The sequence below is a fragment of the Ctenocephalides felis genome, unplaced genomic scaffold, assembly GCF_003426905.1.
Source record: "Ctenocephalides felis isolate EL2017-DRISC unplaced genomic scaffold, ASM342690v1 CF-g0.4_SCAFFOLD_01886, whole genome shotgun sequence".
Lineage (NCBI taxonomy): Eukaryota > Metazoa > Arthropoda > Insecta > Siphonaptera > Pulicidae > Ctenocephalides > Ctenocephalides felis.
Window position 1 is genome coordinate 134,712,909 of NW_020538040.1, and position 18,620 is coordinate 134,731,528.

General features: G+C 30.2%; 1 protein-coding gene across 1 annotated transcript; it reads left to right on the forward strand.

The window, feature by feature from the left end:
• Positions 1 to 1,180: 1,180 nt before the first annotated feature.
• LOC113375944 (protein tramtrack, beta isoform-like) lies at positions 1,181 to 17,534 on the forward strand. Its single transcript, XM_026615879.1, has 3 exons — positions 1,181 to 1,198; positions 1,360 to 1,528; positions 16,784 to 17,534. Exons 1-3 carry the CDS (start codon positions 1,181 to 1,183, stop codon positions 17,194 to 17,196), a joined length of 600 nt encoding a protein of 199 aa, XP_026471664.1. The 3' UTR covers positions 17,197 to 17,534.
• The last annotated feature ends 1,086 nt before the right edge of the window (positions 17,535 to 18,620 follow it).

The following is an 18,620-nucleotide window of genomic DNA, read 5'->3' on the forward strand; positions in this document are numbered from 1 at the left end:
TATATTTTAAAAGCATATTTTAATAAACAAAATATAAGTTAAATATAATTCCATACGAACCTATTAAATCTAAAATGTAACATACGAGTTAATATATAATTGTTTACTTGCACTGTTTTTTGTATCTATCTACTCCTATTCTTTATGTAATAAAAGAATTAATATGTACTAATTTTAGAACAATAATGTTAATATGTCAATATAACAACTGCGGTAAATAAAAATATGACTAGTAAATTTTTCATTCGTAATACCGGGATCCCGGTATTCTGATTTTAGTACGGCATTGGAACGTGCAAAATACTTACATATCGCAATTATGGTTGGAACATGTTTTACGAGGTCTGTTCAAAAAGTACCCGGAATTTTCGTTTTTTCAAAAAAATATTTATTTATTCGTCTACATTAATGTGGTCCCCTTCAAAGTAGTCCCCCCCAGATATAATACACTTATGCCAGCGTTTTTTCCAATTTTCGAAGCACCCTTGATATTCACTTTTTGATATGTCCTTGAGCACTCTCAGCGATTTTCTTCAATCGAAGAAAACCGCCGTCCTTTCATGGGTCTCTTCAACTTTGGGAATAGGAAAAAGTCACACGGAGCCATATCTGGTGAATTTTTGCACTTTGCAACACTTTATTTCATTTTTTACGCAAAATTTAATACAAATTCTTTGACTTTTCAATTCTTCCATTGTAAAAATCGCCGAGCTCAGAAAACACGTCGAACCTTAGCGACTACCACAGACAAAGTAAACAGTGAATATAGCTGAAAATTTCATCATACTTTAGGGGCATGTATACCAACACAATAAAAAAAAATTTTGACAATCAGACACTCCAGACCCGCGAAATTTAATTATTAGTAATTCCGGGTACTTTTTGAACAGACCTCGTATATTAAATATCTTTAAATTAAGTTGTAGAACATTGGAGGTTATGGTATTTACTTTCACATAAATAACTCACTTTTTTCAATTAGAGTATATTTATTTATATAAAAGATATTGAACAGATTGGTAAAGATCGATGATGATAGTTTGCCAACTCTCTGTTACAATAATTTCGATAGAAAACATTCGGTTTATTTGGTAGTATGACATTAAGAACTAATATATACAATTATTTAGATTTAAGGGCTTTTCGAATAAGATTACTTCTAATAATGTTTCACAAAATAATGTCCTTCATGGTTCTAGTATGAACTGAATGAATTCATATCGCGAATTCATGGACTCTCGCGAATATAAAAAAGTGTAATATTGTACGAAAATAGCCTATTAGTGTTGTGTCGTTCTATAAAATGCAACTCGTTTGTATTTTCTCGTGTTTAATTGATTTAATTTTTCCATTTTTCAGGCGAATGCTTTGCAGATGCACGCCGAGGACATGAGTTCACTGCTCGCTAGTCACACAATGATGTCTTCGATCGCGAACGCGGCTCTGATGGATACGAACAACCCTCTGCCTCTGAGTCCTGACGGTCAGAATTCACATTCACAAATGGAATCACAAGAAACCGCAGATGGTAAGTGATCTTGTTTACTATTACATTGTAAATCGCACTCGATATATTTATGTGCTTCTTGTATTTTCTTTGGTTTCTTAATTATGATCATTTCGACGACTCTAGAGAATTTTTTCGGTGCGGTAAGTTGCTTAAAGACTCGGCTATTCTTAAAACATTTTTTAAGTTTTACTGATGATGATTTTTATACTCCATGCGCCTGTGACAGATTGACAATTTGTCAACTTAGAACGATGATAATTTTTAACTAAATTATTAATACGATATTATCTCAATATTTGTGGACTAATAGGACATTCAAATGAAATGAAAACTGAAAATGGAGTTACGATTTCTGAATTAAAAATTACAGTAAATATCTTTCTCACACTATTTCTATCGCATGACACGGCAATCGAATTTACTAACCGATACAGCTTCTATGAAATTGTGTTGATGATAAATAATCATAAAGCAAATCATTTTCATTAGTAATTAACAATAAAGCGTATTATTGAATATTCTTACCATGGTCCATTTAATTATTGAGTAAGATTTCAGCGCCGTCAATCTTTGACATTTCTCTCACAAGGAGAACATTTGGTATTTCTCGACCAAATTTAAGGTACCTGAAAGTTCGAAAATCGTAAAAATTACAGTAAGGGTAAAATCGACGTGAAACTGTTTGAGTACGCAAACTGTTTGCGTTTTTTATTATTTTTTAACTACCAGGTTATTCCTAATCTAAATCAGATATTCTCCTTCTAAGTATAAAAAACACGAATTATTTAGAACCAATGCATATTTCAATCTTGTATAGTCCATATTCCAGAGAAAATCTGAGTTTTTAGATTTTCCATAACGCTATTGAAAACTAATTTTAAAATATTTTAGTCAAATTATTTATAACTGGTGTAAGTATTTATAAAATTTATTAAAAGGGTTATAGAAATCAGAATATAATTTCATTTCGGCGTAAATATTGTAATTATTTTGAACAAACTGATCTATGCATTCGTTCAATTTAAATTGCGGCCTGAAATCTAAGCTGAAAACATAATATCGACTTGAGAAAACATACCTTTATAGAGAAATATATTAGGTCGAGGTAATCTCGTTTGTCGTGTCCTTAAAGGCCTCCTTAGTTCGCTTGCTCTCTTTTTGCTTGCTATTGTTCTAGTATGCATTTTGCTGTTTGTTGTTCGAAATTAGTTTATAATAACCTCTGATGTTTCATTTATTCTCAAATTCATTAAGCAATAAAAAAATCATTATTTTTAATTATTTAATAATAAACTTTTATAGTTGAAAAGCGCTTTGCTAACAGTCACATTTGTAGATTGTTTTTTAATTTACAAAAAAATGGCAATGTACGAAAAACCAATCGTAATTTTCAGAGATAAAGACATTACTCTAGTTTCGTCGGTTTACGCAAGAGATTTTTAATACTGGACAGCTTACATAAAAATTTAACTAACAATAATAATAATTTTTTATGTTTTCATTTTTTTTTATTTGAATTTTAATATAAATTTTATACGTCTCAGACAGCCAGAAGTATGAGAGACAGCCTTGTATGAGAGATCGTATAAAATATCTATACAAAGTATATATACATACATATATATATATATATATATATATATATATATATATTCTACGTATGATATGATCATTACAATATTTTATATCATTTATTCTATAATTCAATCATACGTTTTACAATTCTACAATTTTATCACGTTGATGGCTCCACATAGCTACAAAAATGTTTCACACTGGAAATTATTAGATATTTGGAAATTTGTTGAGAAAAAACATTGAAAGATTCATAACAAAATGTAAATATTATTTGTTATATGCATTCTTTAATATTAGCGTAATATAAGTGTTACAAATTTTACGCATTTATTTTTATAATTAAATGTGCTGTTCAGTTGTACGAGTCTTTTGCTTTATTATTCAAATTAATATTTTTTCATGATAACTCTTTCATCGTACTAAAAATCGGATGTTAAAAAATGCGTTTATTCACTATATGATTTACGATAAAAACGTAAATGTAAATTTAAAGTAATAAATCGAAAAATTCTTCTGAAATGTTTTTAATATGCTAATATCCATAACGTCGTATTATATTTTTGGGCAATTCTCTGTCATGTTGGACCAAATTCTCTGTCATGTTGGGCCAGATTCTCCTACTATAAATAAAAAAATGATAGATATAAAATATGCTAGGAAATCATCTATTAAAGTTTTAAACTCGTTCGAAATTAATTGTTCGTATTTGAAAGAAACAAGTGTCTTGACCTGTTACAAACACTTGCCAAAACTTTGCATATTATCTATTTAATACTGAGATGTTTCAAATAATAAAGTGTCATTAATATTTATGAATAAACAAATAGTGGTATGTTCAGATATTTCTTTTATATTGATTTTGAATATTACTATTACTGCTGGTGATAATAATAGTTTTTAATATTTTAGTCATTAGCCACAATTTCTATCGAAAAAGTATGTTATATATTTAGTTATTCAGCACATTAATACAAAGTCGCTTTTTCGAACTTTATGAACTCAACTATTAGTTGCAGTTAGGCATTGAAGTGGATAAATACGGAACTCAATAACAGTGAAAACATTTAATTTTTTGTTTAATTTTTAAAATTACAGAACAAGTTTGCCCTTTAAAATTTGTCGTACTTTTTTAAATTTTCAAATTCAATTTTAACACACAACTACAAAGCAAGTATCACCAGCAGAATCGTGTCTAAAATGGTAATAATAATAAGAGTCCTTAGTTGTGGATTCAAACTTTGTGCGTTAGTTGTAAATGAAAAATATCAATCGATAACTTGTCATCTTTCATGCCAAATCCTTATTTATTAGTTCATTAAAGCAATCATAACACTTTTGTACATTGCATGTATATTAATATATTGATAATCGGTATGGAATTGAAACTTGACACATGCAATTTTGTTAGGCTTCTAATTTCTTTGGCCATAAGAAGAATTATAATTGACTTAAAAATTGATTGATTTTATAATTGATTAAAAATTTGAAATTAGCAAGAATGCGGCGAGTAATAATCTATATTTATTTATGTATATCAATAAAATAGCATCAAATGTCTTTGAATCTTACTATAGCTATATCTTAATCTTGGTTATTATTTCGTGCGATGAATAAAAAATATATATTGAAATTTCGAAAAAAAAAACAGATTCATCTATATGGATAAACTTGATAATTTATCACAGCCACAGTGCAGTTTCACGTGTATTCCCGTTTGAGGATTTTTATCTTTTTGTCTTTTGTCTTTTAACTACTTTTTATGCTTTGATGTGCAATTGTCGATAAGTCTGATTTTGTAATCATGAGGTATTACTCTATTTGTTTTTTTAATAATACTCACGAGGCGAGGGACTAAATTTATCGAAAAAAATTCGCTATACATATAGTTATTGGACGCTACTAATTATATCTCGTGATACAACGCGCACGTGCCCGATCGCGTACTAGTGGTCCCGCGCTATGAAAGATGCGAAATGCGATATGCGATATGCTAAGGCAGCGATTTCCAACCTGTGGGGCGCGCCCCCCTAGGGAGGCGCCATACCGTTTCAGGGGGGGCGCGAAGCTGTTTTAAAAATATTAAACTAAATATTAAACTAAATATTAACAAATCAGCAAAATACGTGCAAGAAATCCACAATTTTCGCTGCAATTTTGTCAGGACAAATGTACTTCAAAATGTAGTATAGTAGAACCTCGTTTATCCGGACTAATTGTTGTCGATAGGCATCCGGATAATCGAAAATCCGGATAATCCAAATTATGAAGAATAATGTTTTGTTTATCAAAAATAACAAATACATACATAGATATCAACAAAAATCAATTCACTACTTGCCACAAACGATTTATCGCCGCCTAATTTTTTATCTAATTGTAAGTAGCATTCGAAGCTACTTGTTAGCGCTCGTAAATCAACCCATACATTCAACACCGTTAGGACATTTTTCACCAAATGATGTCTTATGTGAAATAAAAAAGATGAAAAAAAGATCTTTGCCGGGTATGAACAAATGATAAAAGAATTGCCTACTAAAGGTATTTTATATATAACAAATATTTTCAACGCCATCCTTCAATATAATTATTGGCCCACAGCGTGGAAGACTGCAGAAATTACAGCCTTTTCACAGAACAAAGGTCCAGATATCGATTGTCCTGTTGATCGTTTTTCTAAAAACCAACAATATAGAGCTTCTTCTAAGAGTTCATTTTTCGCTCTCTTCATTATTTTCCGATTTTCACTCCCCTCTACACTATCTAACTTGCAAGTGTACGACAAAATTGAATCGGCATTCTTTTTAATATCGCTTATAGTGGATGTACTTACACCATACCTATCAGCTAACTTACGGCCGGTTTTGCATTTATTAATGATTCTATAATATTTATTTTATCTTTAAGGGATAACACACCCTCTTACGATTTGGCATGTTTGAAAATGTATATATGCACGTCAAAACAGAAAACGTATTAATGTATACCTGCACGTCAGAACAAGTAAATTGCAAACGAACTACATAAAGCGATAATGTTTCCGACGCGATTATGCCCGGATAATCGCGAATCCGTATAACCGAGGTCCGGATAATCGAGGTTCTACTGTACTTTATTATTTGATATTTTTCAAAGACTAAGCGATTTAAATAAATCAATGCAAAGATCTAAAATTCATGCTTTTGTTCAGAAAGCCAAGATTACGGCTTTTATGAAAAAAATTAAAAGTGTGAATAGCTAGTATGAAAACTTTGACATGTTTCCCACTTTTAAAATTACTTGTGTTACTGATAAAGAAGTAAGTAAAGATATTATTATCAATCATATGAATAGTCTAAGGAACCAATTTTTGCATTACTTTAAAGATTTGGATATGTCCAAATACGAATAGAATAGAAATGGTCATTGAGAAATATGATAATTTGCTAAAAAAAAAAACAAGCTCATTAAATTTAAAATTATTTTTTCTTATAATCAATCGTTATGTTTGTATGTTCATCTTTTTAAAATATTGTGTATTATTTGGCATAATTTCAGTTAAGTATATTTAAATTAAATTGTTAGAAAAATTAGGGGAGGCGCCATATTTTTTTCTTTCGAAAGGGGGGCGCAAGGCAGAAAAGGTTGGAAACTACTGTGTTAAGGTTATCATGTCGATTCTGGTTACCATAAATAGTTATGCATTATTTTCATTTTAACACATGCCTAAAATGTATGTATATGTATATGCATATGTATATGAATGTATATATACATATAATATCCCAATTTCATATATGGTTGTATAATCACATGAACACACACACAACAGTATTTCCTAAAATTTAATATATAATTTGTGGTCGTATTTTGGCAAGGTTCAAACCATCTAAAGTAAGTCTTGTATCTCGTTTACAGACTTAAACAACCGGCGTCAACCGGGACGGCAACAGTCTTTCTCGAATGCGAGCGCTAGCGCTGACTACTCTAGCATTTTCACGAAACTTCCGGGTCACGTGCCACCCCTCTTCCGTTGTGTGTTGTGTTACAAGGACGTGTCCAACAGATGGCATCACGCCAACATCCATCGTCCGCAGAGTCACACTTGTCCACGTTGCGGCCAAACGTTCACTAGACGTGACAATATGAAAGCCCATTTTAAGATCAAACATCGCGACATTACCTATCAGGAATCATCGCAAATTGTATCAACTCTGACGTCCGAGTGGTCGACGAATGCCACTGCCCAACGACCAGATACGTAAAGCACGGCCTTATTATGTGAAGTCGATTTATCAACTTGTTGCTGACTCTTCAACATTATAAAATCTCATAGAGCAAGTATCCAAAGTCTCGCCAATTCGCCCATATTTTTAATGGAGCGTGTTGTATGTAGATAGCATTATAACAATTATCAGTCAATCAGTCATATTATCCGAACTATTCGTATTATTTTAACAATACCTATGACCAGTGGTGTTGTCGAGCCGGAACGCGCCAGAACGTTCCGGCAAAACAAATTTTTAAAAAATTGCTTCATACAGAAAATGATTTAATAAGTGAATTTAATAAATTATAATTCAACCAATTTTTATTAAATGTTCCCATTATTGTAATAAACATACAAATATGTGCGCAAAAAGGACTATGTAATAATTTTTGTTTCTTTTCGAACGGAACCGGCACCGGTTTTTGAACCGGTTTATGAACCGGTTTTTTAATTTTAGCGTTCCGGCAAAAAAATATTAGCACAACACCACTGCCTATGACATTATTTTGTCCAATTTCATCAGATAATTCAGGACAAAAAGAGTGCATTCTAAATATTAATAACACAGGTCAACAAAAAAATTGTCTGTATTGAGTGTATGCCATATGTTTTTCAATGTAGTTTTTACCGCTGAACACGTATTTAAAGTTGGCGGCCAAGGGCAAAAAATAAAAAAAAACGTGTATGTATTAGACTATTTGAAAAGATGTTTTCAATTTACTGCTATATTATACAAAAAAACTTAATAGATCATTTAAGAGGGAGTGCAGAAATTCAAAAAAAAATTTTTTTTTATCACATATTTTTGAAGTTTAACAATTTAAGAGCATACGTACGAGAAGTTTTTTAAAAATTGAAATTATTTTCAGAGTTACGGCTGTTTCACTATGATAAATCTCTTCTGTTTTCTTTCTTTTGCGAAAATTTAAACGCGTTTTTGTCATGTTTTTTTCAATACAATGCTAGAGTTCTACTACCGATTTACTGGAAATTTTTTGAGATACTAGCCTCATGTAAAATTTTAATTTTTCCTCTTGTTAAAAATTTTGAGAAACTCGAAAAAGTGATGAAAATTGATTCTTTTTTAAAAACAATCAAGATTTTGCCAGAAATTCGTTTTTAACTCAATCCTAATATATACCATAACAAATTACTCTAGATTAATACGTTTTTCTTTTTTTCATTTCGTATTACTAGGAGGGTTGCATTCGTGGGCATGGTCACATGTCAACTTTTTGAGACACCCCACTTCAACCACTGCTAATTTTTAAAATTATTAACTTTTTTTAGTTTTAATTTTTTCTCTCTAATATTGTAACATTGATAAAGATATTATAAAAAATATGATAGTATAAAAATGTATAGCCTTTTTTACGATGATTTAAAAATGACAATTTAAATTATGATTTAATAGTCATTTGCAATAAAAAGGGCCAGGAAACGACTTTCTGTCGTCATTTATAAGATTTTAAGTATCATGTGAAAGAATTACTAGATCGGAGTTCGTCAGTTTTTTTATCAATTTTTTTCAATCTTTAGCCATTTAATCCCCAATTTTGACTTTAGATTCGTCTTTAGCGTTAAAAACTACATTGGAAAATATATGCCGCACACCCAATACAGACCCAATTGTTTAGAAATTTGTTTCTGAGAATTGACCTAGAAAAAATATTTAATATATATCAACTTTAGTTGAGCCCTTCGAATATAAATCTTCGTCTATTCGTACATAAATCTTCGAATGCGATAAAACTGTCATAGGTATTGTTTAAACAATTTTAAAAAGAAAATATTTTCAAAATGTAGTAACAATTTTATTGCTTAAAAATATTATTTACTAAATGTTATCATTACGATATTCGACTATACTAATGACATTAAATTATACTAGCAATTTTAGTTTTCCTATCTTCATCAGAATCGTTGAAAAGAATGAAATAAAAGTGTAGTAAAGTGTATTATAATAAAATTCAAATATAAAAGTAAAAATTTATTTATACGGATTTGCTTTAGGGTTTATCATTAGATAATTTGCCATCAAATATCTAAAAGATTATAAAGATTATAAAGATTATCTAAATATGTTGTTGGTTCAATATTAGTAATGCGCGTAATCAAAGTACATACCATGGTCTGTCTCTAAAATTATGCAGAATCTGGCATCTTTGGAATCTTGGTCTATGAGATCTGTAAAGATTTACAAAAATATATTTTATCACTTGCATAGTACTATGTGTCAATAATGCCGTCAAACAGATTATATTCAGCGTGATTATGGTCGATATGAGATTATAAAAAAGATATTAATTTTACTTGATTTGCACATAATACAAGAACCTCCTGACTTTCAAATATTGAACATGGTCGGCAGGTTTAAATTCAGTGATATAAAAAATGTACAACGAACGAATAGTTTGTAATATACTGCATTTTATGTGATTTTGATATATATTAGGTAGTAGATTTCAAAGGAATATGTCTTTATCTAAATATGATTATTTTCAATATTTTAAGAAATGTTAGCTGTTATTAATATTCACTTTTGAATTAGTGAATATGCAAAAATGTTTTAAAATATTATGATATTAATGTTTGGTGATTTTTAGATTTGAAGTTTATGCACTTTTAGTTATTCAAGTTTAGAGCAATAGATATATTTTTTTACTTGATTCTATTATCGTCGATATATATGAGCCCTATAAGTGATGCAATTTTGAACCTTTGGGTACAGGTGGCGTTTCGTTAGAAAAATTAAAATGAACAAATTCATTAACAATAATTAGAAAACTTTTAAACACGTGAATTTATGTTTAAAAACGTAGACTTCCTTCAGAAATCCATATCAAAATTTATTTAAAAACTTACTACGACAATTTTGTTGCAATGTATCTGTTGCATGGATTTTCGCGCAATATTTCAGAAACCGAATGCTTATTTAATGTATATTAAAGATCAGCAAAGGCACAGTCATGTAGGCATTTGCTGATTATATACCATCCATAAAATAAACTTTTGAACTGACAACTGCAACGCGTCAATTTTTAAATAGGGTGTATATCATTTTGTTCATACATATAATTTCGTCCGTATTATACCCCTTCTACTCTAAATTGTATTTATTGGTTTTCATAAAACTTATGCCTCAGAATGACTAATTCTGAGTTTCTCATAGCACGGCCTCTCAATAGCCTCATCGTACGTTAAATTCGGTTTTTTTATAGCACAGTTGAATTTGATTTCTCGCTCCACTCGTAGGCAAATTGTGCCTTAAGGGGTTAGGGGTACTTGCAGGCACGAAAAAATGAGTGTTTTCAGTATTTTTTTTTTGTTATTAAACGATGTTTTTCTACAAAAATATAATACCGCATTATTATACAATGTTTTGACTATGTAACAAAAATTTCAGAAAAAAAAAATCAATATTCCCAAGTTTAGCTGTTTTTTGTTGACCCTGTTTCGAAAAACGGTCCTGGCGGTGACCATCATATCTCCTTGGAGATCATCTAAAATCAATCAAATAAAAAAATATTTTATGAATAGTTAATCCCGGGCCGGATCGAAGGTTTTCCTTTTTTTGCAAAAATTAACAAAATGGCAGCATCAGAAGAAAAAATCTTGATTTTTGGGTAAAAAATCAACAGTTAATTGGTCTTAAAAATTCAAATTTTTGAAAAAAATAAATCCTTCGATCAGGCACGATTTATTATGTATTATAAAAGCTGTATAAATTTCATTAAAATCTACTAAGCGGTTTTGAGTTACAGTGGTCACCGATTCAAAAACTTAGTTTTGAGAAAAACGCGTTCAAAGTTTTACATTGGATTTTACGTACAGAAATACAATTATTAATTCATTTACACCATGTCATCTATTCCTGGCCATATAACAGTTCTTCAGCCATTGTGGAAAATTCCAAAATTCATTTGGTGTTGCCTACGAAGCATTCTGCCCTCCCGTGTCGTCTCGTGGGCGCGCTGATCTGCCACTTTCATAAGTGCAGCATCCAATTTTTCAGCATACCATAGGGAATTATACCCACATTAGGTCCTAGGATACCCATAATCAATAGTAATGATTATGTATATGTATTCACAATTTGTACGATAGTACAACTAGTATTCAGGTTTTTAGGCATATTTTTTACACTAGTTGGTTGAAGCTTTTATTTTTCCTGATTATGGATTCAATCTTGAACTACACATCTTAAAGTAAATTATCATTGCTTAGATCATCGTAATCGGTTAAAAAGCTTTTAAAACATCAGGAGGTGAGGGAGAATAATCTTGAGTATAAGTATCGAGCTCTCCACTTGCGTCAACGCGCTGGTAAGGTCCATAACTCAAAAAGTAATCATCGGATCAACTTGAAATTTTCAGAGAACATTTCAAGATATTACACTTAATGAAAATGCAAAAAATAAAAATCGATTTTCAAAAATTCCAATACCCCTAACCCAAGCAAATGCATTTGGTATCTTCCAGTACTAAAAATGAAAATTTTGAAAACTTTGAAAAAATGAGCTTTTTGAAGATTTTGAAATTTTTGAAACAATTTGACTTTTTTTAAACATTTGAAATATTTTTTTGTATTTTGAAAATTTTGAACTTTTTTTTTCAAAGCAATCGCGTTGCATTAGCTGGGTATAGAACGAGCGCGTACGCGCCGCGTTGCAGTCTAACGGATAAACATTAGTACGGAACCCGTAGAAATGTGAACAAAATTTGTACTTACGTGCTTATTTCTAATGTTCATTTATGTCCGTCAAATGGTATTTCATTTCACTGTTTCTATTCGATATCCGAATCCGCTAGACCTGTCTTCCTAAAAATTTGGATCAGTTGTTCATTTTATTAATACAAATAAAATATTTTTTGAATCTTTCGAATCGGACGCTTAGTTATCTTAATAACTGACTTACCTATCTTGACACTTTTTGTCCCGTATCTTCGTAACGGCTGGACCTGCCTTTGCTGGAAACTAATCAGCACGTCTCCCGATAAATGCGATTTTTAATTATTCAAATCGGTTTTTAACACGGTTGATCCGTGTTAACTAAATCGTCGATGAAAATTTCTATCCGCATATATATACACACATACGCACCCACACATACACATACACACACATATCGATCTTTTCTAAGGCATGCCAAAATGTTTAGAAACGCTCAAAGCTATGATTCTTTACATGATTAAAAATGAACTGCAAATTACTCTGCAATTTATTCTCTAGTTTTGTTGCATGATAACAAATTCATGTTACAAAATTATGTTTTATTAGTCAATACGAAATAGTTTTACTTGTTTACCAAAACATTGGGTACATCCAAAAAATAATGCGTGTGTGACAAAGTTGGCAAACGATTAATTATTGATTAAATTCAAGCATTTTGTAAGCAATAAAGAAGCAATATATAGTAATAGAATTTACATCTTTTCGGTATTCTTCCCAGTTTAGTTGTTGAACAGATAAAAAAAAAATCTGCGCAGCATATGAGGTGGGGTGGGTAGTTAGCGTAGATTTTGCGTTACCTTTGCTGATGAATAATTACAAAAAGTTCTGCTTACATTCAAAAACTCACTTTATGTTTGATGAATATTTACCTTCAGATTGGTTCAAAATTGGTCGCTACGGGCTCATATGTCGTTAGTTGAATTGATAATTCTCATTAAAATAATTCTAATTCCAATGGATTACAAGTCAAGTACTAACAATAAGTTTAGTAGCGTTAAAATTTTTAGGCTCTGTATCAAAATGGTATAATTTAAAAAAAAACAATTCAACGCAATTCTTCTCATTAATCTCTAGGGTATAATGTTTTGTTTAATTTTTGATTATTTTCGATCACTGGAGGGGAACATCTCCGCCGATTCTTTGAACTTCGTGTTATTAGAGCTTATTTTGAAAGTGATGTAGGTTAATTAAGAATGTGATATAAAAATATACATACATATATATTGTTATGTATATGTATGTATATACGCAGATTTTGTACGTATAGATTTATAACAAAATAAGAGTTATTGAATGAATAATTTAATACCTTTGGTACAGAAATGGTAATATTATTATTGCAAAATAAGATAATTAAAATAATGCTTTTGGTACAGAAATAACAATTTATTTTTAATTATATATTTTGCATGTTATTAGTCCGGTCTAGTCAATATATACTTTTGTTGTTGAATAGTAGTTCGAAAAATGACGCAGAGGCCTTGTCTAATTTGATTAAAACCAGAACGAACTATATGTTTGGAATATGAATAATATAGAGAGACATTTACATACAATATTATAATTTATGTTGCATCTAAATACTATAACATTCTCCAAAATAAAAAGAGGTGAAAGCATTAGAAATCTAATCACGGTTTGCAATGATAACGCCGCAATTGAACGGAAAATTAATTTATAGTAAAATTGCTTAAGTGGTTCTCGTCATGGTTTGATTTGAAATTTATGAATTAGATACTATAGACTTATACTACTAGGATCTAGCATCTTAAATAACATATTATAATTTTATCTGTTTCTATTTGGCACCATATGTTCAATATGCGACATGCATTGCACTTTTTAGAAAGCCAGTGATGGTCGTAATGCCAATACGATATTCGAGGTGTTAATATATTATGTGGTGCAACAACTTGTTAAAATTTCAAAAAATACAATTTATATAATTAGGTTCTTGCATGTAATTTCAAACTAAGACTTGGGTTTTAATAAATAACTAGATAATATTATAAATAGCAACACTTTTAAATTGGGCATATGATTGTTATCGAAATGTCAAATCAACTAATTTTCACTCGTTTATATAGTATTAACAAATTATGCTTCAAACTTTTCATTATATTTTTTTTATATCTGCCAGGCGGCTGCTCATTTCACGCATTCAGTTTCATTTACTCATGCTAATTTTGCTAACAATAAAAGGGGCATAGCAAGGTGTATTTTGCATTTTAAAAATTCAGAGGCCTTATGTAAGAGAATCCATCATATTTTGAGTATTGTTGACAGTTAAATTAAAAATTACTTTAATAAGTGCACAAACAGAACGAGAGAAGCTAATTTTATGCTAGGTCGAGGTCAAATTCCGCGTATTCGTACCATCGATCGGGAATTTTCAATTATCTTACAGTATTTTTTCTTCAAATATCTTGTAGGGTTCAGATTATATATATATATATATATATATATATATATATATATATATATATATATATATTCAATAGAGAAAAACTTGCAAGGACCTAATTTTGGAGATATGATTCAGACCGTACATTCGATCTACTTTTATTAATTTATGATTTCAATTTTATTATATTGTTATGTTCATTTGTAACGTAGAATTCGATATGAAAATTTAATTGTATTTTATTCAAATGTTAAATAAATAATTCATTTGATTTAATTTTATTCTTATTATTTGGTACAGTAGCAAATTGAAAAACAATCAATCTCGTAACAGGTTTATACATTGATTGTTTGAAACAAATTCTAACATTAACGCACATTTTCATTATGTCTCATTATATTTTATGATTTAAAGATACTGAAAATGCGGTAATAGTTTATTTTATTAACCAAAAAACCAACGAACAAAACAAAATTACTGTTTTTATTTGTAAAATCAGTAAAATAATATTCTGAATTCACTTAAGCATAATGTTTTGGCGTTCACTAAAGCATGTAAGAGGCCACTATTTTATGAAAGCAAAGATATTTGCAAAAACTATTTTGAAGTTCAAATTCGTCAAAAATGTGTAAAGAAGTTAGTTTTTGATTTATTTTTTTTCAAAGTATATCTTCTTTTATTTTGGTTTAGGGGTAATATTAGACGTTTTTATATTTTTAAAATCTAGTAAAGATACATATAAGTACAAACACATATAAATATAGTTTTTCGGTGCATTATTATTTGTTGTTTATTATATATCAGAATCATAAGAATCATGTAGCTCAGATAAGAAACTTAAGAAATAATGAATAATTGTATATATAAAAAAATTATGTAATAACTGGTGGGTCCCAAAAACTTGCACTTTTATAATAGTAAACATTCACTTTTATGGTTCGATTCTGTCGAAATGTTATAGCAAGGCTATGTTATTTTGCGGTTTTTATATAAAGTGGTACTAAAAACTGTCAAATTTCTAGAAAACGCACGATGTAAAAAAACGATGTTATCATAACAGAATCTTTGAGATATGGCTTGATAACGTACGAGTGTAGTTGCATTTCATGTGTAAAACGACTGATCTGATTTAGTAGCATTTTTAGTATGAAAGTTGGAACGTAACATAGCCTTGCCATAACATTGGTCTATTTTGTGGCAGAATCGGCTCATTAGTTTCATTTCAAATAGATTTCTTGTCTTAAATCAAACCAGTTGTTTGTTATGGGCTGAATTTTCATAATAATTGTGGGTATTATACAATCGCTTATGAATAAAAATAACAACATTGAGGAAGTATAATTGCCTCGGCCTTAAGGGGGTCTTCCTATGTGACGGCCTGTTTTTTAGGGATATTTTAGAATTTTTTTTCTACGACCAGTAAATAGTTAGAGCTTCAAGTTTTTTATCATTTATTAATGCATATTTGGACAGTATAAATATAAAATTTCAGCTAAAAAAATTTAGTCCAACTAGAGTTACAGCGCTCTAAACACCCCCTCCTCAAAAAAAAGAGCTCCTACAGTCTCCACGATTCCGGCTGATCGGCTTATCGGACCAAAAAAAAAATAAACGGCGTTTTAATTTGTAGGCTTAAAAGCACGGAATGATCTACAATCAAATGAATACAAAAAAAATTGGATGTTTTATAGACATTTGAAATAAAAGTTGCAAATTAGGCGTTTTTTTTTTTTTTTTTGCTATAAAAAATCGAAGTTTTGAAATTTTTGATTGATAATAGATCATTCCATGCGTTTAAATATACTGAATGTGCCCTGTAAATTTCAAGTAATTTGATCCAGCCGTTTCTGAGATACAATGGAGACAAGTTTGAAAAACACAGTTTTGAGAAAAACGCGTTTAAAGATAAAATGATCGTTGTACTATATACTATATGTATACTTTTTAAATGACTGTATCTCAAAAACTATTTGAGATATCGATTTGAAATTTTAATATGTTATTTTTAAAGATATAATCTACTGAAATATGAAATAAAAAAAATCAATTTTTTCAACTCATCACATAGGAAGACCCCCTTAAGTGGATAATTTGGTTAGCAGATGTAATATATCTTTGTTTAAGTTTAGTATCTATTCGACAATTGTCAGATATGAAGTTATATCATTTTATTGTTTTAATCCTAATGTTGACTAATGTTGAATTTAATTATATTTGATTACGTATTGAAGTTGAAAATGATCTCGAAAAGTAACTAAATAGATGAATGAATTCGTCAAAACATTTGAGTAGATAAAATGGCAACGGTGAGAACTAACCGGCGTGAATTTCATTGCAGGATCAAAAGCTTGGCATATGCGACTTACATTCGAACGTCTTCAGGGCGGTTGTAATTTGCACCGTTGCAAACTGTGCGGTAAGGTGGTGACGCACATTCGTAACCATTACCACGTGCATTTTCCTGGTCGATTCGAATGCCCGCTGTGTCGTGCGACATACACTAGAAGCGATAACTTACGCACGCACTGCAAGTTCAAACACCCGATGTTCAATCCGGACACCCGGAAGTTCGAGAATCTGCTGACGAGCTCGGCAAACAATGGTAACAGTGGCGCATCGACGCCGACGCCGACGCCTACGCCGACACCGACGTCGGTCAGCACGTCGGCGGCGTACGCGCGCAGCGCCCCAGCATCCGGCAATCTGAGCGAGAGCCTGGATTGATTGAGACTGAATTTTTTTGAATTATGTCAATGGATACGTCCGCACTACTATCATCCGAATCTGCCGTGATACTGTTGAATTGAACGGTGCTCGCTCGCTCGCTAAACCCAAACGGTTTCATTTTTAGGAATTTTCGCGATGGCGCGAGCAGCTTCGCTCATCACTCATATTGACATGAATCAAAAGAATTCGTTTTGCGCAATTCACTAACTCAACCATATAAACATTCTTCTCGAACAAATACAGCGATATTATGTATGAAGTACATAAAATGATTAAAGTATAATAGCTAAAATTAAATTTAATATTCATGTTACATACCTATATGCCGAGCTTATATCGCCTATGTAAATCGTGACACGACCTAATCAAGTTTGCGCTGTGTTATTTAAAATTCTTATTGGACCAATTACAAAGGAAATATTTTTTTTCAATGGGTAATCAGATTATATTCTTTGATATCTACAGATAGATCATCCCATGAAATAATGATTTCGTTTGATGAATTTTGGTAAAAATTTGCATTTCACGAAAATTCGTAAGGTCTTCTTACTTTGCCAATAATATTATTATTATTATTTTATTATTATTATTATTATAGTCATTGTACGTATTACTTTCATATATATTGTATTGTGATGACGCTGCATTAGTTTGCATTGAAGATGTAAGCACGGTATAAATGCTACTTTGTATAATATTCTTCCCGTATTTTATTATTACTGTATATTTTGTTTATTAATGAATGGATATCGATTGTATGGTATGTATTTGGCATATAAAGTTATATTGTATGCACATAATAGCATATATTTGATTTATGCTGGCCGTGTATATTTTTCACTCTGGCGCGGTTTTCACTGTTTTATTTATATTGAATGTTAAATATATTTTCATATGTCTAAGAAGCGGTTAGTGTTTTAGAGTAATAGTAGTGATCCATATTAAATTTTAAATCTAAATACTTTTATTTTCCTCGAAGCATATGTTAGTTATCGTCATATTTTTGTATTACAATATTTTAACTCATCATTCATAAATATCATACTGGTTTATATGTCATCTACGATTTTAAATCTCAATGTCAATGAAATATTTTATATAATTGATTTATTTTTTAAATACTCAATATTTCGACTCTTAGAAGTTTTGCAGTCTAACTTTTACATTGTGATAAAGTATGGTAATCTGGTCTTAGGTATATGAAATTATAATGGTGACAACATCATTAATATCTTTTGATAAGTTTTTATTAATATGTAAAAGAAATTACCTGAACTCATTGACCTATACCATACTTAATAAAATCATCTAATGTATATTTATTAGTTATCCTGAATGTACAAATTTCCAATGAAATGTGAGATTGTTAAAAGTTTTCTACTCTTAATAACATTTTTGCACAAGATACCTATTCTCGGATT

Bases quoted from the DNA above. Each gene is read 5' to 3' on its own strand.
- LOC113375944 (XM_026615879.1), top strand. The intron at 1,529-16,783 runs GTAAGTGATCTT...GGCAACGGTGAG, and splicing joins ATCACAAGAAACCGCAGATG to AACTAACCGGCGTGAATTTC.